Below are 23069 nucleotides of genomic sequence, written 5' to 3'. Positions count from 1 at the left end.
ATCAATGCAACAAGAAGAGCTAACTGTCGTAAATATATATACACCCAATACAGGAGAACTGAGATTCATAAAGCAAGTTCTTAGAGACCATTCAGGATATAGGCATGGGTAAAGGCTTCATGACTAAAACACCAAAAGCAATGGCAACAAAAGCCAAAATTGACAAATGGGATCTAATTAAACTAAAGAGCTATTGCACAGCAAAAGAAACTATCATCAGAGTGAACAGGCAACCTACAGAATGGGTGAAAATTTTTGCAATCTATCCATCTGACAAAGGGCTAATATCTAGAATCTACAAAGAACTTAAACAAATTTACAAGAAAAAAACAATCCCATTGAAAAGTAGATGAGGGATATGAAGAGACACTTCTCAAAAGAAGACATTTATGCGGCCAACAAACATGAAAAAAAAAGCTCATCACCACTGGTCATTAGAGAAATGCAAACCAAAACCATAATGAGGTATCATCTTATGCCAGTTAGAATGGTGATCATTAAAAAGTTGGGAAACAATAGATTCTGGAGAGGATGTGGAGAAATTGGAACACTTTTCTTTTTGAGACAGAGTCTCACACTGTTGCCCGGGTTGAAGTGCAATGGCGTGATCTTGGCTTACTGCAACCTCTGCCTCCTGGGTCCAAGCAATTCTCCTGCCTCAGCCTCCCAAGTAGCTGGGATTACAGACACCTGCCACTACGCCCAGCTAATTTTTTGTATTTTTAGTCACTATGTAGGCCAGGCTGGTCTCAAACTCCTGACCTCATGATCTGCCCGCCTTGGCCTCCCAAAGTGCTGGGATTACAGGCGTGAGCTACTGTGCCCAGCCCAGGAATGCTTCTGTACTATTGGTGGGAGTGTAAATTAGTTCAATCATTGCGGAAGACAGTGTGGCAACTCCTCAAGGATGTAGAACCAGAAATATCATTTGACCCAGCAATCCCATTACTAGGTATATACCCAAAGGATTGTAAATCATTCTACTATAAAGACACATGCACACGTATGTTTATAGCACACTATTCACAATAGCAAAGACTTGGAACCAACCCAAATGTCCCTCAATGATAGACTGAATAAAGAAAATGTGGCACATATACACCATGGAATACTATACAGCCATAAAAAAGGATGAGTTCCTGTCCTTTGCAGGGACATGGATGAAGCTGGAAACCATCATTCTCAGCAAACTAACACAGGAACAGAAAACCAAACACTGCATGTTCTCACTCATAAGTGGGAGCTGAACAACGAGAACACATGGACACAGGGAGGGGAATATCACGCACTGGGGCCTGTCAGTGGGTGCAGAGTTAGGGGAGGCATAGCATTAGGAGAAATACCTAATGTAGATGACAGGTTGATGGGTGTGGCAAACTGCCATGGCACATGTATACCCATGTAACAAACCTGTCCCAGAACTTAAAGTATAACAAAAATTAAAAATAAAATAAAATTTAAAAATAAAATAAAAGGCCTAGTAGCGTCCCTGGTCCATAGATTCAATAAATATTAGCCATGTGTGCTTCCATGCAAGGGCCCAGGGTGTCAGGGCCAAAAGGATATCTTTCCAAGGTAGAAGCCTTTTCAGACCTTATTTTTATAGAAGGGTCTAGAAGTAACTCTAGGTGGTCTCAGGGAAAAGACATTGGGGATACTGAAATAAAATCCTTCCCAGGAACCCCAGGATGTGAAAGTTTCTTCCCAAAGGCTCACTCATGCATGGCATTTTCTTAGTATTCCCAGGAAGTTTACCATATTAACTTGCTGGTGCTTTACTGCACAGTAATTTATCGGTGCTGCTTTTGAGACTGAAGAGATAGTCAGTATGTCAACAGACCCTCAAAGGAGAAAGAGGCTAAAGTTCAGAAAAGGAACATAGCAGTGGCAAGACATAGTCTTTTTTTTTTTTTAACTGTCTTTATATATTTTCTATATTGTTCATAGCTTTAAAAAAGAAGATGCAGAAAAAAAAAACCCACCTACTTTTTAAAAAATAAACTTTACGTCTCAGAATAACTTTAGATTTACAGAAAAGCTGCAAAGAAGGCCAGGCATGGTGGCTCATGTCTGTAATCCCAGAACTTTGGGAGGCCGAGGCAAGCAGATTACTTGAGGTCAGGAGTTCGAGAGCAGCCTGGCCAACATGGTGAAACCCGTCTCTGCTAAAAATACAAAAATTAGCTGAGCGTGGTGGTGGGCACCTGTAATCCCAGCTACTCAACAGGCTAAGGCAGGAGAATCGCTTGAACCTGGAAGGCAGAGGTTGCAGTGAGCCGAGATGGCGCCACTCCACTCCAGCCTGGGTGACAGTGTGAGACTCTGTCTCAAAAAAATAAGTAAATAAATACAAAAATTAGCTGGGCGTGATGCTACGCGCCTGTAATCCCAGCTACTCGGTTGCAGTAAGCCAAGATTGCACCACTGCACTCCAGCCTGGGAGACACAGAAAGACTCCATCTCAAAAAAAGAAAAAAAAAAAGAAAAGCTGCAAAGATAGTACAGATAGCTCCCTTATGCCCTTCATCCAGCACCCCCAAATGTTAACATAACTATGGTACATTTGTTGAAACTGAGACATTAACATTGGTATACCCATCTGCTTTTAAATCTAGCTTAGAGCTATAAGGAACTCTTTGTGTTGACACAGGAAGAAAGCTGTTCCTTAAAATCGTATGTTTCATAAGGAAGTTTGCTTAGTTATTTAATGAAAAAGACATTTGTCCTTGTAGCTGACAGTGCCAGCTGCTTACTCAAACCAATCTCTCTTTCTTCCTCCTTAAGAGTTTTGCTCAGGGCAGTAGTGTGCCCAGCCAAAACCATATGAGTCACCGACTGCCTTCCAGCATGGGGTGACCATGTGACACAGTTCTGGCCCATGAGATGTGGATGAAATCCCTGGGACAGACTGCCCTTCCCAGATAAAAAGCAAAGTCTTGCTAGGTGACACCTCTCCGCTCTTAACTCTTTGTCATTCCCTGTTCTTCCTGCCCAGAGTGCAGGCATGAGGCCTGGTGTACACTAAGAACAGGAGAGAGAGAGATGGACAGCACCTTTGTGGGGAGTCTCAGTGTCAGCCTGGGATTCCAGACCTGGGGGCATCTCATTTCAGGAGGCAGAGAAACCTCACTGCTTAAACTATCTTTACTGCAATTTCTGTTATTTGTTGCTAAACACAACCCAGATAGCATCCCAAATTCAAGTCTAGAGGCTTAAACTATCTTTACTGCACTTTCTGTTCTTTGTTGCTAAACACAACCCAGATAGCATCCCAAATTCAAGTCTAGAGACATAAGATCAAAAGCTTAGGAAACAAACACTTTCTATTTGAAGCCCATATCATGTAAGAAACTATGCTTGACTCAGAAGCCATGAAGCTGCTTAGACAGGAAGTCAAGCTGTCAGAAGACATGGCTTCTAGCAACGTGGCTCAGATGCCCCTGCAACAGAACAGGTGAATGTTCAGTTATGTTATGTTCAGTCCTTAGGCCTCAATTTTTCCATCTGTGGAAGAGAAATTACAATACTGTATTCTTTTATCCAAAGCAAGTGAAATTAATAAATATGTAGAAACCAATCTCTCCCTGAAAGACATGGCCTCCATAATGCTAATATACCATTAATAATATTGTTCTGCTTTCAGTAAAACTCCAAAGGACCCCACAATGAAAACTAGAATTTTTTTTTTTTTTTTTTTTAGAGACGGAATCTCACACTGTCGCCCGGGCTAGAGTGCAGTGGCATGATCTTGGCTCACTGCAACCTCTGCCTCCCAGGTCAAGCGATTCTCCTGCCTCAGCCTCCTGAGTAGCTGGGATTACAGGCGCCCGCCACCACTCCTAGCTAATTTTTTGTATTTTTAGTAGAACGAGGTTTCACCATGTTGGCCAGGCTGGTCTCAAACTCCTGACCTCGTGATTCGCCTGCCTTGGCTTCCCAAAGTGCTGGGATTACAGGCATGAGCCATCACGCCCAGCCTGAAGACTAGGAATTTAAGAGAATTGCCAAAATCAAGTCCAGTCTAAACAATAATAGCCAACTACATTTTTTTTTTTTTTGAGATAGGGTCTTGCTCTGTTGCTTGGAGTGCAGTGGCACAATCACTGCTCACTGCAGCTTTGACTTTTCCAGGCTCAAGCGATCCTCTCATCTCAGCTTCCTTAGTAGTTGGGACTACAGGCGTGCACCACCACACCTGGCTAATTATTTTGATATTTTGTAGAGATGGAGTTTCACTGTGTTGCCCAGGCTTGTCTTGAATTCCTGGGCTCAAACGATTGCCTGCCTCGGCCTCCCAAACTGCCGGGAATACAGGCGTGAGCCACTGTGCCCATCCTACATTTTTTACTTCTGGAAATATTAAAAAATCAAAGGTAAAGTAAAAACGGAGTGGAAAGAAAAAGTAGAAAATTGAAGCTGCAAATTGACCTGAATAGACTCCCCCTAAAATATAATTGGTAGTGTAGAATTTGGTGTTAATTCAGTTTGGAAGCCATACATTAGCAGTTTGATGGACATTGTTTCGATTCTTTAGGAGAACCTGTTAAACAAGCACAGGTATTGTTTCTCATGGAGGCCATAGAACATTTGTTTGGAACTTGGATTCTGGAGTCAGGCACTATAGTTCTATTTCTCCTCATGCCATTTACTGTGTTTTCTTTGGGTGACTTCCTAATACCTTTGGGCTTTAGCTTCCTCATCAAAAACTGAGAGAGAAAGAAAATAGGATTGTGAAATCATGGTGCTGGGGAAGGGAGAACACTTGTTGTTACCTATGTGGCTGGTACCCGCTTTATATGGATGTCCAAACTGGCACTGTAAAAATACAGATATCAGAAATCTCAAACATAGAGGAACAAAGATCACAAAGATAAGAGACTGAAAAATGAAATGCGGCTGGGCACAGTGGCTCACGCCTGTAATCCCAGCACTTTGGAAGGCCGAGGCAGGTGGATCACCTGAGGTCAGGAGTTCGAGACCAGTCTGGCCAAGATGGTGAAACCCTGTCTCTATTAAAAACACAAAAATTAGCAGGCTGTGGTGGCGCGTGCCTGTAATCCCAGCTGCTTGGGAGGCTGAGGCAGGAGAATTGCTTGAACACAGGAGGCGGAGGTTGCAGTGAGCCGAGATTGCACCATTGCACTCCAGCCTGGGCAACAAGAGCAAAACTCCATCTCCAAAAAAAACACAAAGAGAGAAAAGAAAAATGAAATGCACACAGGTCAGGACACCATGCTGCCCTCTGCTGGTTTCAAAACAGCCTAGAGCTGTGTTCTCCAAGATGGCAGCCACTAGCCACGTGAGCCTTGAAATGTGAGTCTGATTAAGTGAAAAAACACACTGGATTTTGAAGACTTAGTAAAACAAAATGTAAAGTAGCTAATTTGCATTTTTCATATAGATTGCATTTTTAAATGATAATATTTTGGAGATGGCGAGTTAAAGTATATTATGAAGATTAATTTAACCCATTCCTCCTTTTTTTCTTGCTATTTCTACTAGAAAATTTAAAATCACATATGTAGATCATCTTGGTGGCTCCTAGCATATTTTCATTGAGTAGCCCTGGTCTGGTGGCTGATTTCCCACAAGAACAGAACAGCCAACCAACAAACAAGTTCACCCCTTTCATTGGGTACAGCACCTTGAAAGCCATTTGCCATAGAAGATGATCCTTGTCCTGAACAAGCAAATGATCAAGAGTTGTTCCAGTTTTTCTCACACTTATCTCCCCCATCCCATTTCCCTTATTTTGATGAGGAAGCACATTTTGTTCCCACTTAAGGGGAATCCCCCATTGAGGTTATGATTTCAGCACCAAGAAGGATTTCAGAGTCACAGGAGTGAGCCAGTGGGGCAAAACCAACACCCACCCCTTCCCCAGTGGCCTGGAGGCTTTGCCAACTGCCAATATGATCAAAACCTGGGACAGCTGGGGGAGTGGCTAAAATAAAATTTAAAGAATATGAACCCTGATACGCAGGCCTTCCTTGGATGGAAGCGGGGGTGGGGTGAGCTCTTTGTTGGGTTAAGTGTCATCACTCAGAGGTGAAAGAAAGTAAAGGGAAGCTTTCTAGAAAAAAAGCTGTGCCGGGTGCAGTAGCTCACGCCTGTAATTCCAGCACTTTAGGAGGCCAAGGCGGGTGCATCACATGAGGTCAGGAGTTGGAGGCCAGCCTGGGCAACACTGCAAAACCCTGTCTCTATGAAAAATACAAAAATTAGCCACGCCCATAGTCCCAGCTACTTGGGAGGCTGAGGAGGGAGAATTGCTTGTGCTTGGGAGATGGAGGTTGCAGTGAGCCAAGATCATGCCACTGCACTGGAGCCTGGGCAACAGAGCAAGACTCCATCTCAAAAAAAAGAAAAAAAGCTGGATGAAAGGTTCTAGTCTTTAAAATGTTGATTTTAAAATAACATACTAATTAATAATTTTTAAAAACATTACTCTCTAAATCAAAACTGATTATGAATATTAATCAACACACATATTTTTCCAATCATAATCAGGATAGATGTATGTGAGTGTAAGTGAAATTCCTTCTTAAATTTCATCTTCATACCGTTCAGTGGTCACACTGATGAGTTTGCTTATGCTCAGTTTTATTCCTGGTAGTTACTCCCTGGCATTAACATACTTGGACTGTTATACTATATATAACATACTTGGATAGTTATAGTATTAGCATAACTATCCATTCCTGGCTAGAGTGGGGGTGAGCAGGGAGCAGGGAGAGGGAAGATAGAATGAAGGAGTTTTTCCAAAGAACCAGAGAGCCAAACAGAAAAGACGATCCAGATGTACTGAGATAAGAATGATCAGCTAAGAGAAACTGAATTATAGTGAGCGGCTCAGAATCAAAAGCCAGAAGAAGCTAGTGGAAAAACTTCTAGAGGAAGAATCATGAGTGACAGCAGTGCAGCAAGGCTGAAACGGCTGAGAGTAATCATTGTTTATACCTGCATAAGGAGAGCCTGGGTCCCAGAAAGGAATCCCAGCCCTAACCCCCTAGCCACCCAGCTGGGAGGGGGCTGATACTAGAAGCTCACCCAAGGTTGACACAGGGGTCAGGGCTAGAAAAAAGGTCTGTGATGGAAAGAGAATGGAAACAATTCACTGCTTAAAGGAGAGCCTCTCAACTTTTGGTCCCCTTGTCTCCTCAGCCCCCGCCTCCCATTGATGAGTATGATTTAGCTCATGTTCATCAGGAACTGGAACTTAATATCACAGCACTCTTTGACCAGGAGAGAGATGAAGCATATCAGAATCTGAAGTTTGAACTCTCTGTTCCACCCAGGAGACTGAGAAACCTGATATGCTCTTATAGCGAGCCTGAGACCTCAGCCTACAGGCCCCACTGAAAATGACCACTTAAACCCTGCTGAGGATTTAAATGACCAGATAAGGCCAAGCTGAGCACTCAGTAGGAGCACACTTTCAATATACCTCAACTGCATAGAGATCTTGTGCTTGTGTTTTAAGACTTCTGTGTGCTGTTGTAAAAGATCATGCTTGGGCAAAGTGAGGACCACACACTGCAGGGGACACTGGGTGACAAGCTGTCAGGACTGAGGCAGGGGTGGGTAGGAACACAGGCTTCAGAAGCAAGCATAGGTCCTCGAGAAGCAGTTTATATACAATGGACAAAGATTCTACTAATGTCAAGAAGGAAAGAAATATTCGTAGGTATGACACTGTTTACAAAAGAAAAGCCTCAAATGGGCATGGTGGTTCATGCCTGTAATCCCAGAACTTTGGGAGGCTGAGGTGGGAGGATCACTTGACCCTAGGAGTTCAAGATCAGCCTGGGCAATGTAGCAAGACCCCATCTTTAAAAAAAAAAAGAGAGAGAGAAACCTCTGGTCTGTGTGCATAACACTCTTCTTTCAGAAGATTACATAAGATAAGGCATTGTGTATTCCTTTCATACTTTCTGAAAAGTTAAGGCTTGGTGCCGTTACAGGTACATTTTCCTTTAACCTAAACCAACACTATATTGTGTGCCAATGTCTTAGCCCTCTATAAAGCAACCTGTTCCTTTCTATTTACATTACAACAGCATTCTGGCTGTGTCTATTTTTCCTCCTGCATTGGATTCAGCTATAATAGAAAGTAACACAGGGCCAAAGCATATGAGAGAGCACAGTGGGAAAATGCCCAGAAAGTCTAACCTGGGAAAGTAAAAAATTAGATTAGATTACAGCTGCTGCTAAGATTACACTTGAAATGTTAAATATTGAAAGTAGATTGAGAAAATACTCTACCCAGCTTTTTTTTTTTTTTTTCTTTTCAAAGTTGAACATTTAGGAGCTAAGAATGATTATACCAGTTGCGAATGCCTCAATGTCTTCATCTAAAAAAACAGAGATGGTCACGTGCAGTGGCTCATGCCTATAATTCCAATACTTTGGGAGGCTAGGGCGGGCGGATCACTTGAGGTCAGGAGTTTGAGACCAGACTGGCCAACATGTCGAAACCCCGTCTCTACCAAAAGTACAAAAAAATTAGCTGGGTGTGGTGGCACATGCCTGTAATTCTAGCTACTTGGGAAGCTGAGGCAGAAGAATCGCTAGAACCCGGGAGGCAGAGGTTGCAGTGAGCCAAGATTGTGCCCCTGAACTCCAGCCTGGGCGACAGAGTAAGGCTCCATCTAATAAAAAATGGAATAAAATTTAAAAAGAGAGATAACAGTATCAAGTGCATTGATTGCTTGTGAAGATTAAATGAGCTAATAGCAGTAAAGAACAGCCTGCCAAGCACTCATTTCCCTGTGGAAACAGGGCTTGCTTTTTCTTTTGTTTTTCTTTGCAGGGTGTGCGGGCAGGGGGGAGAGTGGAACAACTACCCCCATTCTCCCACTTGGTGAATCTGTCAGTCAAAGGGTCCCCACCCAGGGTCAAGAGGTGAGCCTGTGACCCGACCCAGCCAATAAGGGTCCTCTCTAGAACATTAGCATCTGGAGAAGGCAACTGCATATGCAGAAAACAGAGCTGATTCACCTGGCCATAGATGGCTGGAAGGGATTACCTTTTAGTCACTAGTTTCTGGTTCCTGGATCCCCAGAGTTTCTTCAGTTTCTCTTCTTCAGGTAGCCTTGTTTTCAACATTTCCTTTAACTATCAGCTGGCTCTGCCATATATTTAAAGGAAGTGATGATTGGAACTGCTTATATTCAAAGAAAGCTTGCTGGTATAAACACCAGTATTGTGCCCAGCAAAGGCCAAATCCTCAGTAAGTGGTCACTTTTGTCACGTGTTCATTCTATATATATATATATATATATATATATATGCCAAATCAATAGGAATACAGAAATGAACAAAACAACTTCTCTATCCTTAAAACATTTACTCTCTAGTTAGGGGTAAAGAAAGGCTAAGACACAGGGTGCCATCTATAAATAAGTCTCCTCCATTTCTTCTTCTTGTCTTGAAAGTCCTCTTGGCAAGAAGTTAGCAAATGCAAATCGGAGAGCATGAGTAGGGGGCTGGAAGTGATGGCTCATGCCTGCAACCCCAGCACTTTGGGAGGGCCAGGCAGGTGGATTGCCTGAGGTCAGCAGTTCAAGAGCAGCCTGGCCAATATGGTGAAACCCCGTCTCTATTAAAAATACAAAAATTAGCCCAGTGTGGTGGCACGCACCTGTAATCCCAGCTACTCAGGAGGCTGAGGCAAGAGAATCACTTGAACCCAGCACAATCTTGGTTCACTGCACTCCAGCCTGGGCAACAAAGTGAGACTCCATCTCAAAAAGAAAAAAAAAAAAAAAAGGAGCGAGCATGAGTAGGAGAGCAGGAGAGCCGCGACAGAGAGGAAGGGCGGGTGGGCAAGCAAGACTAGGTTGGCACTGACAGACGCTCCCCTGGACCAAGCTTCAGTCAGGCTCCTTTGAGCCCTCTTTTCTACTGGGCCTCCACCTTGCTGTTCCCTTCCCCTCCCCTCCACCCCCCATCCTGCTATCTTTGCTTACCCAGCCCAGTTTTAGCAAATAACCCTGATAAGTCGGTATACTGAAAATCCCTCACCCTTGATACCCAATCAAGTTTGTTATCTCCACCTTTGATTTCTAAGTCCTTGGCCTGTCTTGAGTAAGACTCTCTCCACCCTAAGTCTCCTATTTAGTAATTTTCCATCCACTGACCCACCCCGCACTGTGCTCCTTGACTCTAAATCCCTACTTGTCCCTATAAGTTGAGCCCAATCTGTCTCCCTTATTGCAATACCCCTATTGTAATTATCTTAAACAAAGTTTTCCTTACTTTTCTAACAAGTGTCAATAATTTTTTTCTTAATGCCATATAGTCTTGAGAAAGTTGCAATTGATGGGGCTCAGGACATGTCACCCCGAAATGTGGCTACCTGGCATAAGGATTGTTTAGTACTGGTTATTTTGAGAAGCTGCAGACACAACAGTAGCTCCAAAAAGTTGTCCTTTCAGAAATGTACATCTGTAAAGGAAATGTCCTTTTGTCCTTTTTTAAATTGTTTTTTTGTTGTTAGAGATGGGATTTTGCTATGTTGCCCAAGCTGGTCTCAAACTCCTGGGCTCCAGCAATCCTCCCGCCTTGGCCTCTAAAAGTGTTAGGATTACAAGTGTGAGCCAACATGCAGAGATGGGAAATGCCCCTCTGTAAGGGTCTCTCCCTCTCTGCACCAGGAACAGAAAGAAAATTAAGTCACTAGAGACTCGTAATAAATAAAGAAGGTGTTGACCTAAATCTGGATGACAAACCATACATTTGTATAAGGCGCTTTTTCTGACCCTCTGGTTTTAACTGGGTTACATCTTTTTTTCTTTGTTTCAGGGAATAATGGTATTTAAGCCTGAAGTCTAAACTACCCACCCCCCCCCTTTTTTTTTTGAGACAGTCTTGCTCTGTTGCCCAGGCTGGAGTGCAGTGGTGTGATCTCAGCTCACTGCAACCTCTGCCTGCTGAGCTCAAGCAATTCTTGTGCCTCAACCTCCCAAGTAACTGGGATTACAGGCACACACCATCATACCTGCCTAATTTTTGTATTTTTAGTAGAGACAGGGTTTCACCATGTCAGCCAGGCTAGTCTAGAACTCTTGGCCTCAAGTGATTCACTCGCCTCAGCCTCCCAAAGTGCTGGGATTACAGGTGTGAGCCACCACGCCTGGCCTGAACTACTCTTTTGAGATCTATCCTAGAGATTTACTCATTTCTCTGGATTTTCACCCATATTTACAGAGGGCATACATATTAAACTTCTGTTCATTTTTTTCTTGTTAGTCTGTCCTTTGTTACAGCAGGTCTCAGTTAAGAACTCATGAAAAGTAAAGAAAAAATGATTTTTCCTCCTCTGTGTAATCTTGCCTTTAGCCTCAATCATCAGTACCTTCTTTCTCTTTTTTTTTTTTTTTTTTTTAAAGAGACAAGATCTCACTATGTTTCCCAGGCTTGTCCCAAACTCCTGTCCTCAAGCAATCCTCCCCGCTCAGCCTCCCAAAGTGCTGAGATTACAGGCATGAGCCACCACACCCAGTTAGTATCTTCTTTTTCTTCCTTCCCTCTCCTCTTCCCCTTTTTCCCCTTTCCTTTCCAGCTGGGCTATTCCAGGCTTAGGCTGATCTCTATCAATTATCTTAATTATTGGAGAGATGCAGTTAATTCCTGTCTGGATGTGGCCTCTAGCTTCCTTTGCTGCAGATCCCAAATTCTCTCTTCACGGCCAGCAGAGCAAATGTCTCTGCTATTGTCTTCCACTGAAGGATGAGATAATCATAGCTACTCTCAAGCAACTGGGAGGATTAAAAAGATAATGTATGTAAAACTGCTTTGTATATGGCACGGTATGATATAAATATATGTTTAAAACAAAAGAAAAAGAAAGAGGGCTTAGTGTTGAAATTGTTGAAGTGCTCTGACTAAAGTTCTAAAAGAGGAAATTATCCTCCCAGACACAGCAGCGGCGGCCTGGTAGGCTAGGGTCAGCTGCTGCAGCTGTGAGCAATTTACCCACATGATTATCTGGTTTCCATCTCCCTCCATTTAAGGCTGCTAAAATAGCTGGATGGCAACTAAGGGAGTTGGGAAAGATAACTTATGTGAGTAAAGAAGTGTGTTCAGGCCCTTTGCAGTGGCTCACACCTGTAATCCTGGCACTTTGGGAGGCCAAGGCTGGAGGATCGCTTGAGCCCAGGAGTTCAAGACCAACCTGGGCAACTTGGCAACAACCCCCGTCTCTATGAAAAATAAAAAAAATCAGCCTTGTATGGTGGTGAGCACTTGTAGTCCTGGCTACTCAGGAGCTGAGGTGGGAGGACCACTTTAGCCTGGGAGGTCAAGGCTGCAGTGAGCCATGATCATGTCACTGCGCTACAGCCTGGTCAACAGTGCAAGACCCTGTTTCAAAAAAAGAAAAGAGGCCAGGTGCAGTGGCTCATGCCTGTAATCCCAACACTTTGGGAGGCCGAGGTGGGCAGATCACCTGAGGTCAGGAGTTCAAGACCAGCCTGACCAACATGAAGAAACCCTGTCTCTACTAAAAATACAAAATTAGCCGGGTGTGGTGGCACATGCCTGTAATCCCAGCTACTCAGGAGGCTGAGGCAGGAGAATTGCTTGAACCTGGGAGGCGAAGGTTGTGGTGAGCTGAGATCACACCATTGCACTCCAGCCTGGGCAACAAGAGCGAAACTCCGTCTCAAAAAAAAAAGTGTGTTCATCCCATTTCCCATTTGCAAAGGTTACCCAAAAATCTCAAGGTCCCTGGTCATTGTTTGGGAGAAAAGAATCTTGTAGATTTCACAGGTTAATAATTTTTGTAGTATAAATATCTGCCAGGCTATGTCAGCTGATTCGGCTGACGCAATAGAACTTGAGAATTTTTTTCTAGTGGGGCCTGCAGTTAGCATCTCATCTTCTTTAGTGGTTAAGAGTGCAGGCTCTGAAGCTAGACTGTCTTGATTTGAATCTTGAATCTACCACTCACTAGCTCTCATCTTCAACATGTTACTTTTTTTTTTTTTTTTTTTTTTGAGACAGAGTCTTACTCTGTCACACAGGCTGGAGTGCAGTGGCACGATCTCGGCTCACTGCAACTTCTGCCTCCTTGGTTCCAGCAATTCTCCTGCCTCAGCCTCCCAAGTAGCTGGGACTACTGGCACATGCCACCACCACACCCGGCTAATTTTTGTATTTTTAGTAGAGACAGAGTTTCACTATGTTGCTTAAGCTGGTCTTGAACTCCCGACCTCAAGTGATCTGCCTGCCTCAGCCTCCCAAAGTGCTGGGATTACAGGCCTGAGCCACCATGCCCAGCCTTCAGCATGTTACTTAACCTCATCTCAAAAATGAGAATGATTATGATACCTAACTCACAGAGTTTTTGAGGGAAATACATACATGAATAGAGTTCTTAGAACAGCGGCTGGGATATAGTAAGAGCTCTATACATTTCACCTATTAGAGTAGATCAGATCACATACAAGAGCTAGCATTTGAGGGCCATAAGAGGTAGATGCTGTGTTAAAAGCTTTTGCCAGGCCGGGTGTGGTGGCTCATGCCTGTAATCCCAGCACTTTGGGAGGCTGAGGTGGGCGGATCACAAGGTCAGGAGATCAAGACCATCCTGGCTAACACGGTGAAACCCCGTCTCTACTAAAAATACAAAAAAAAAAATTAGCTGGGCGTGGTGGTGGGCGCCTGTAGTCCCAGCTACTTGGGAGGCTGAGGCAGGAGAATGGCGTGAACCTGGGAGGCGGAGCTTGCAGTGAGCAGAGATTGCACCCCTGCACTCCAGCCTGGGAGACAGAGCAAGACTCCGTCTCAAAAAAAAAAAGCTTTTGCCAAGCGCAATCACTTAATTCTCCCAACAATTCTGTGCAGGAAAGAGTTACCATAGCAGCCCCAATACAGAAGGGCAGGCTTATGGGGCTGGCCCATGGCTAGCATCTGGGAACCTGGCTTTTGGAAGGTTCCCAAGTCACTAACTGATAAGGACTTTGCCCACCTGGTGCACTGAATTGTGTTGTATCGGCCTGCCTAGACTGTTTGTACAAACAGTGTGATTTATGGAGAATACTTGCTTTCCTTCTGAGAGTCTGCAATGCTGCTGGTTGTGGCTGGCTGAGCAAGAAAAGCCCCCAGTAAAAATCTTTGGCTCTGCACCTCAACATGGTATTAGGGCTCAGAAACGGATATCCCAAAATATGGCACTTTGATATGCTGAAGTGAAGAAAAATCTACGATGTCTCTGACCTTCTCCCCTGCTTCTGCCCCTCAATCCTATGTGTCCCCCAAAGCACTGGATAAAGGTCTCCGAAGTTCCTTACCTGCGTAAGTCTGGACCTGCCAAAGAAGAAAACAATTTACCTCTGGTTCCTTCCCTGAGTTTTCATTAACTGAACTCATATGACAGGAAGAAAGACTGAAGTCTGTCGACAAACCTGGTCAGACTTTTGCCATAAACCATGGTCTGCTCTGCTGACGCAATGGACTTTGTAGCAGGCCCTTGTATATTCTTCAAGCCCATTGAATCCTCCTAAAAATCGTTCACACTTCTCCATCTCCCTTTCCTCTAAGAAGTAGGATAGATAGTATCTGTACCCCACTGGGATATTAAGCAATCACTCTGGTTCTCCCAGTGTACACACTAATAAATTGGTTTGCCTTTTCTCCAATTAATCTGTCTTTTGTGAGTTGATTTTTCAGCCAACCTTTTTTTTTTTTTTTTTTTTTTTGAGACGGAGTCTCGTTCTGTTGCCCAGGCTAGAGTGCAGTGGTGCAATCTCCGCTCACTACAAGCTCCGCCTCCCGGGTTCACACCATTATCCTGCCTCAGCCTCTCGAGTAGATGGGACTACAAGGCGCCCACCACCCCACCACGCCCGGCTAAGTTTTTTGTATTTTTAGTAGAGATGGGGTTTCACCGTGTTAGCCAGGATGGTCTCCATCTCCCAACCTTGTGATCCGCCCGCCTTGGCCTCCCAGAATGCTGGGATTACAGGCGTGAGCCACTGGGCCCGGCCGATTTTTCAGCCAACCTTCAGACGGCAAAGGGGATATTTTCCCTTGGCCCCTAGGAGGGCTCCCCTGGCGGAGATATTGCACACGTGTTACTGCATTTCACGGCTAGAGAAGGGAGTCCCTTCAAGAAGGAATGACATAGGAAACTGTGCCTGGATTTCTCCACACTCCACCCGATGTGCCCTTTTCTCTTGCTGACCCTGCTGTGTATCCCTTCACTGTAATAAATCTTAGCCACGAACACAACTACACGTTGAACCCTTCTAGTACACACTGAACTTGTGGATGTTCATAGGTCTCTGAAAAAACAAACTCTCAAAGGTCTATCATGTAACTCTAATTTTATAGTTTCAAAATCCGAGGAATGGGAAAGTTACAAGATGCAGACGTGGCCACTTAGTAGGTGAAAAAGCCGCATCTAAATCCAGTCTCTCTTTCCAAAGACTGTGCTCATTCCATCGTGCCAGGCAGCCATACCCAGTCACATACATCCCAGATCAAGGCAAGCTTCTTTCTAAGACACAACACCTAGTAGCTACAGGGTAGCTCTGCAACTTGAGAAAATCTCTTAAAGGATTTGAAACCCAGATTTCTTCACTGTAAATCTGCAATAATAATACTAATGCCACAAAATTGCTGTGAGGATTTAATAAGTACAACATACAAAGCATATGTGTGAAGCACACATATTAAATACACAGTATATTAAGATCTATAAAGTAGCCTAATGCCTTTATAGATGGTACACATCTATAAATTAAAAAGCTAGACAAATATGTATAGATGTGGTCAACATACAGACATTTGTATAAATATGTACATATACATGCATATATATATCCACATAAATACACATGCATGTTAATTATTCATCTAACAATTTCTGCCTTGAGTAAAGCACACCAGTCACCATTCATAGATGAAGCTAGTTAGGATTTCATAGGTGAACCTGATTTTTACACTTACTGGTTTCAAAATAGGGAACCACTTTTATCCAGAAACTTTCTGCTCAAAGCTTAAAGGCTGACTTTCCTTAATGTTTAACCTATGAAATTAATTATTAGCCAGACAATTAAAAGCTTTGCTCAAGACACTAACTGGTACTTACCATGAGCTCTAACATACACAGGTATGGTGGCCATATTTTCATAACTCCAAGTTACAACCTGTGACCTAGCAATGAATTACTGTGCTGGGAAACTGAAACTCCCTCAGAACCCAGTTTTTATATAGAATATTCAGCCCTCCTACAACCATGGAAAGCATACTTCTGTGGTTAAGATTTATTATCGGCCGGGCGCGATGGCTCACGCCTGTAATCCCAGCACTTTGGGAGGCCAAGGTGGGTGGATCACCTGAGTTCAGGAGTTCGAGACCTGCCTGACTGACATGGTGAAACCCTCTCTCTACTACAAATACAAAAAATTAGCCAAGCATGGTGGCACATGCCTGTAATCCCAGCTACTCGGGAGGCTGAGGCAGGCAGAAGAATTGCTTGAGCCTGGGAGGTGGAGGTTGCAGTGAGCCGAGATCACACCATTACACTCCAGCCTGGGCAACAAGAGCAAAACTCCATCTCAAAAAAAAAAAAAAAAAAAAAAAGATTTATTATCAAAAATGTATTTATTTTATCCTTTACATTGTACCTTTATGGTGTTTCTGTTTATAACATTACAAAGTTACACTGTAATTGAAGCATAATTACTCATCCCTTGGAAATCATTTAGAAACCATTCACAGCATCCTCTATCTTCTTTCTAAAGCCAAGGATATACAGTGGGAGTCAGTACATCACAGTATAAGAGGCTGGTTTTCTCCTAGAAGTTGGTATCATCTGACTTTTTTTTTTTTGAGATGGAGTCTTGCTGTGTCGCCCAGGCTGGAGTGTAGTGGCGTGATCTTGGCTCACTGCAACCTCCGCCTCCAGGGTTCAAGTGATTCTCACTGCCTCAGCCTCCCAAGTAGCTGGGATTACAGGCATCCACCACCACTCCCAGCTAATTTTTGTTTTTTTAGTAGAGACGGGGTTTTGCCATGTTGGCCAGCTCGCTGAGCCACTATGCCCAGCCTCATCTGACTTTTTCTCTGTAGAGCAAAGATATGAAAGAACCAACTGTAACCTAAACCTAACATTTTTCACTGGGGAAAAACCCCAGTCATCCCACCCAACTCCAAGGTCACACTTACTAGCAGTAATATCCATTTGGACATTACTACCTGAGTGGCCTCAGGCAAGTAATTTATCCTATTGGTGCCTTCACCTCCTGATTTGTAAAATGGAGATAATAAAAATATTGGTCCTATAGTATTGTACATCTAAACATTTGTTAAGAAGGGAACTCTCAGGCCAGGCATGGTGGCTCATGCCTGTAATCCCAGCACTTTGGGAGACTGAGGCAGGCGGATCACTTGAGGTCAGGAGTTCGAGACCCACCTGGCCAACATGGTGAAATCCTGTTTCTACTAAAAATACAAAAATCAGCTGAGTGTGGTGGTGCGCAGCTACTCGGGAGGCTGAGGCAGGAGAATCCCTTGAACCTGGGAAGTGGAGGTGGCAGTGAGCCGAGATCTGCCACTGCATGATCAGAGCAGTAACTGTCTCAACAAATAATAATAATAATAATAAAAGAAGGTAGCTCTCATATTAATGTTCTTATCACAATACATTTTTTAAAAAAAGAATATCTACCTCATAGAGTTTATTTACTAATAAGTTAATAAGGCTAAAAGGATCAGCACAGTGCTGGCACATAGTATAAAATAAATAAATAAATGAAATAGATAGCACATCTTCTACTGTCCTCTAAATGCTTCTATGACCATCTCATAGTCCTGACAATACTAGGAACTGCTTAAGGTCAGGGATCATACCAGCACTGTGCTTCCCTGTCCATCTTCCTTTCCTCAGTGAACTTAAACCAGAGCTAGACATGTTAGGCCACCAACAGACAGCTGTGAGTCCAACTGTGGCAGAACTGCACAGGAGAAAGCAGCCTGGAATACAGTGTCACTCACTCTAAGCAATGCCTCTAGATCCATGGCTTCCAAAATATTTGACTCCAATACACAGTAACAAATAATTTTTAGGTTGTAACTCACTATATACCTGCATATATCCCTATGTTTTATAGTGTATATCTAAATGAAATAAAAGTACTGTAAAACAATACTTACTCTTTTTTTTTTTTTTTTTGAGATGAAGTCTTGCTCTGCCACCCAGGCTGGAATGCAGTGGCACAATCTCGGCTCACTGCAACCTCCACCTCCAGGGTTCAAGCGATTCTCTTGCCTCAGCCTCCTGAGTAGCTGGGACTACAGGCACACACCACCATACCCAGCTAATGTTTTGTATTTTTAGTAGAGATGGGGTTTCACCATGTTGGCCAGGCTGGTCTCGAACTCCTGACCTCAGGTGATCCACCAGCCTCAGCCTCCCAAAGTGCTGGGATTACATAAAATCTTAAAATATTACTCTAACTTTCCCTCTGCCTTTCTGTGTAAAAACAGGCCATAAAGAAATTATCTGACCTACGTTGGTTAACTGTATGTCATAAGACTCCCATTCCAAGCCGGGCATGGTGGCTCACACTTGTAATCCCAGCACTTTGGAAGGCTGAGGCAGATGGATCACCTGAGGTAAGGAGCGTAAGACCAGCCCAGCCAACATGGTGAAACCCCATCTCTACTAAAAAATACAAAAATTAGCCGGGTGTTGTGGTGCATGTCTGTAATCCCAGCTACTCGGAAGGCTAAGGCAGGAGCATCACTTGAACCCGGGAGGCGGAGGTTGCAGTGAACCAAGATCACGCTACCGCACTCCAGCCTAGGTGACAAAGAGAGACTTCATCTCAAAAAAAAAAAAAAAAGACTCCCATTCCAGAAAGGGTCCTGCCTTACACCTAGAAGGAATGAATGCTGCAGAGAAGCCAAAAAGAATCTATACAGACAGGCCTTGTTGGGCTGCTCTACTCAGTCTATTAACTTTAGATCATACCCTTTTTGTCCAATCATATTTCTACATAACTGTCCATACTTTGTTGAACGTAAGCATAACAATGGACAATTTTCCCTGTATTTCTGGGTTTTCATTCTAAAGGCTGCCATACATGTTAACAAATTTGTATGCCTTTTCTCCTATTAATCTGCCTCTTGGGCCCGGCACGGTGGTTCACGCCTGTAATCCCAGCTCTTCGGGAGGCCAAGGCGAGTGGATCACTTGAGGCCAGGAGTTAGAGGCCAGCCTGGCCAACATGGCAAATCCCTCCCCTAAAAATACACAAATTAGTGCGCCTGTAATCCCACTGTAATTCCAGCTACTCAGGATGCTGAGGCATGAGAATCGCTTGAACCCGGGATGGGGAGGTTGCAGTGAGCCGAGATGGTGCCTTTGCAGTCCAGCCTGGGTGATGGAAGGAGACTCTGTCTTAAACAAAACAAAACAAAACAAATCTTCCTCTTGTCAGTGATTTTCAGCAAACCTTCAGCGGGCAAAGGGGAAAGTGTTCTTTTGGTCCTTACATGTATAACCTATGCACATCCTTTTGTATACTTCAAATCATCTCTAGATTACTTCCTGAGTAGCTGGGATTACAGATGTGCACCACAACACCCAGCTAATTTTTGTATTTTTTAGTAGAGTTGGGGTTTCACCATGTTGGCCAGGCTGGTCTTGAACTCCTCACCTCAGGCGATCCACCCACCTCAGCCTCCCAAAGTGCTGGGATGACAAGTGTGAGCCACCGTGCCCGACTTGGAATGGGAGTCTCATGACCTACAGTTAACCAACGTAGGTCAGATACAACGTAAAATACCCGATACAATGTAAACACTCTGTAAGTAGTTGTTACATTGTACTGTTTAGGGAATAATGATGAAAAAATGTCTATGTGTGTGTAGTTCAGACACAACTTTTTTCCAAAGATTTTAAATTCATGGTTGGTTAAATACACAGATGCAGAACGCACAGATACAAAGGGCTGACTAAAACACTTCTTAACCAGTAACTTAAATTGCATCATTATGATTCGGACCTAAAAGGAAAGTGATACTTTTATGAAGCCTCTTTGGCTTAACTCTTCACTGTGGCAGCTTACATCATGGTTCAGGAAATGTTTATTCTCCTCTAACAACCAACCTGCTAGGAGGCATCCACTTCCCAACTCCATATTATACTTGACTTCATGACTTGCTTTAGCCAGTTAGATACAAAGTTGTGATGTTACATCACATCCAAGCAGCAGCTTTTGGAGGCGCTATAAGAACCTGCCTGCCCTCTTTAGCATCTGCAATCATCTATTAAAAACAACACATCACAGATAGCGGATATTCCTTTAGTCTGTGTCCCAGAATGGAAAGGCATGGAGCACAGACCTGAACTTGACCCCCAGCTTGGAGACAAGCTGAACATAAGCAGAGGTGCCACTGACTTACAGATTCATGAGTGAGAAATAAGTACTTGTTGTTGTAAGACACAAGATTTCGGGCTGGCTGTTTGTTCCTGCAGCAAAGCTGCCCAATACACTCACCATGCTGGATGATGCCATGCTCCATAAGCCGGTGGCAAAGCTGCTCTGCCTCTTTCCTCGTGGTGGCCTCACCTTCCTGAACAAGCCAGTCCAGGAATTCAGATGCCATGAAGGTACGCTCATACTTGACCCCTTCCTCCTCCCTGGGCTGCAGGAGTGTGTTTTCAGGGCTCATCAGCCTGGGAAGAAAAAAAGGGAAAAGAAAAATAAACCTACACAAAAGGAAAACATTTCATTTGAAATCATAGACTTCCATGAAGTACCACAGCAAAGTTGTCAGACAGACAGACACAGCTGTCAGGTGCCACCACACATGTAATTTCTCTTTTTCTTTTTCTTTTCTTTTTTTTTTTTTTTGAGACAGAGTTTCACTCTTGTTGCCCAGGCTGGAGTGCAATGGTGTGATCTTGGCTCACTGCAACCTCCGCCTTCTGGGTTCAAGCAATTCTTCTGCCTTGACCTTCCGAATAGCTGGGATTACAGGCATGTGTCACCACACCCAGCTAATTTTGTATTTTTAGTTGCAACAGGTTTTCTCCATGTTGGTCAGGCTGGTCTTGAACTCCCAACCTCAGGTGATCCACCCGCCTCGGCCTCCCAAAGTGCTGGGATTACAAGCATGAGCCACCATGCCCAGCCTATCACACATGTAATTTCTAATTGCTTCAGAAGCAAACAAGATGCATTTTCTCCTAGTAATTTGAAAAAAAAAATTGGAAATGCAATCCAAAACTCTACGATTAGTAGACTGCATTCAAGTTAGCAATCTTGAAAAGAAGTTACAATTTCATGTTCTACTCTACCATTATGAAAAAGCTAGTATTTCTTTCCTAATTGCATTATTTCACTTCTGTGCTAAGAAGACTAGTGCTGTGAACTGAGTGTGTCCTCGCTAATTTTTTTTTTTTTTTTGAGACGGGGTTTCACTCTTGTTGCCCAGGCTGGAGTGCAATGGTGCGATCTTTGCTCACTGCAACCTCCACCTCCTGGGTTCAAGTGATTCTCCTGCGTTGGCCTCCAGAGTACCTGGGATTACAGGCACATGCCACTACACCCGGCTAATTTTTGTATTTTTAGTAGAGATGGGGTTTCACCATATTGTCCAGGCTGGTCTCAAACTCCTGACCTCGTGATCTGCCCATCTTGGCCTCCCAAAGCGCGAAGATTACCAGCGTGAGCCACCGTGCCCAGCCGTGCCTGCTGATTACATACGGTGAATCTCTAGTCTCTAATGTGATGACATTTGCAGGTGGCACATTTGGGAGGTAGTTAGCTTATGAGGCTGGAACCATCATGATGGCATTAGTGCCCTTATAAAAAGAGACAAAAGGGAGCTTGCTCTCTTTCTTTCTCTCTGCTCTTGCCATGTGAGGACATAGCCAGAAGACAGCCATCTGCAAACCAAGAAGCAGGATCAAACCAAGAAGCAGCCACCTGCAAACCAAGAAGCAGGTGTCACTGGATCTGCTGGCACCTTGATCTTGGACCTCCCGAACAAATGTTTGTTGTTTAAGCTACTCAGCCTATGGTATATTTTGTTACAGTAGCCTGAACTAAGACGACTACATAAGTGACTCTTTTGAAATCCTCCCATACCCACATAGCTTGCTTCTCACACCTATCTTCCCAGGCATTCCTCAACTCCTCTGGATTCCATTTTCACATCTCCAAAATAGCTTCAACTGGGCCTATAAGTGTTCTCCTATGCATCCATATATAATGCAATGTAACACAAATGTCAGTCCTTATTCTGGTTGACATTAATACCAGTATATGGGGCCGGGAATGGTGGCTCACACCTGTAATCCCAGCACCTTGGGAAGCCGAGGCTGGTGGATCACTTGAGGTCAGGAGTTTGAGATTAGCCTGGCCAACATGGCGAAACCCCATCTCTACTAAAAATACAAAAAAATTAGCCAGACACATTGGCACTATGCCTGTAGCACCAGCTACTCAGGAGGCTGAGGCAGGAGAGTTGCTTGAACCCAGAGGCAGAGGTTGCAGTGAGTTGAGTTTGCACCACTGCACTCCAGCCTAAGTGACAGAGTGAGACTCCCTCTCAAAAAAAAAAAAAAAAACAAAAAAAAACCAATAGTAGAAGGTACTGACCACTGCCCTTGGCTAGGGGGACATCAGTCACACTATTGGTTTCCGACCTGTCCTCTGCTCCTACCTTTTACTCAGCTACCCTTGTGTTGGCTTCTCTGCATCTCCCTGGACTTTAAAGGCTGGAATTCCTTGAGATTCAGTCCCTACATACCTCTTTTCTCATTCCATAGTCTTTCTGGTGAGCTCCTCCATTTCCCTGTCTTCAATTACTATCCACATTCCAGATTCCCCAATTTATATTCCCAGACCAGGCCTATACTCCCAACCCTACAGCTTTGCATCCACATAGATTTCTCAAAGCCACCTCAAAATCAACAAGCCCAAAACTGAGCTCACGTTCTTCCTTCCAAACCTGGTCTTGTGCCAGTCAATGCTTACACTGTCCAGCCAGAAAATGAGGCATTGTCCTTGGCCCCTCTCTCTTTCTCACCCCCTGCCCAGTCA

General features: G+C 43.9%; 1 protein-coding gene across 3 annotated transcripts in view; it reads right to left on the bottom strand.

The window, feature by feature from the left end:
- DEPTOR (DEP domain containing MTOR interacting protein) overlaps nt 1–23069 on the bottom strand; it is a 186230-nt gene that overhangs the window by 70801 nt on the left and 92360 nt on the right. For all 3 annotated transcript variants that reach the window (XM_054498937.2, XM_054498936.2, XM_063669041.1), the window contains exon 4: nt 20517–20695. In XM_054498937.2, coding sequence (XP_054354912.1) covers nt 20517–20695 — 179 coding nt within the window. The remainder of the gene's footprint in view (nt 1–20516; nt 20696–23069) is intronic.

This window comes from Pongo pygmaeus, chromosome 7 (genome assembly GCF_028885625.2).
Source record: "Pongo pygmaeus isolate AG05252 chromosome 7, NHGRI_mPonPyg2-v2.0_pri, whole genome shotgun sequence".
In the NCBI taxonomy this organism is placed as follows: domain Eukaryota; kingdom Metazoa; phylum Chordata; class Mammalia; order Primates; family Hominidae; genus Pongo; species Pongo pygmaeus.
The sequence above is the reverse complement of the archived record's forward strand: the minus strand, read 5'-3'. Positions and strand labels throughout refer to the sequence as shown.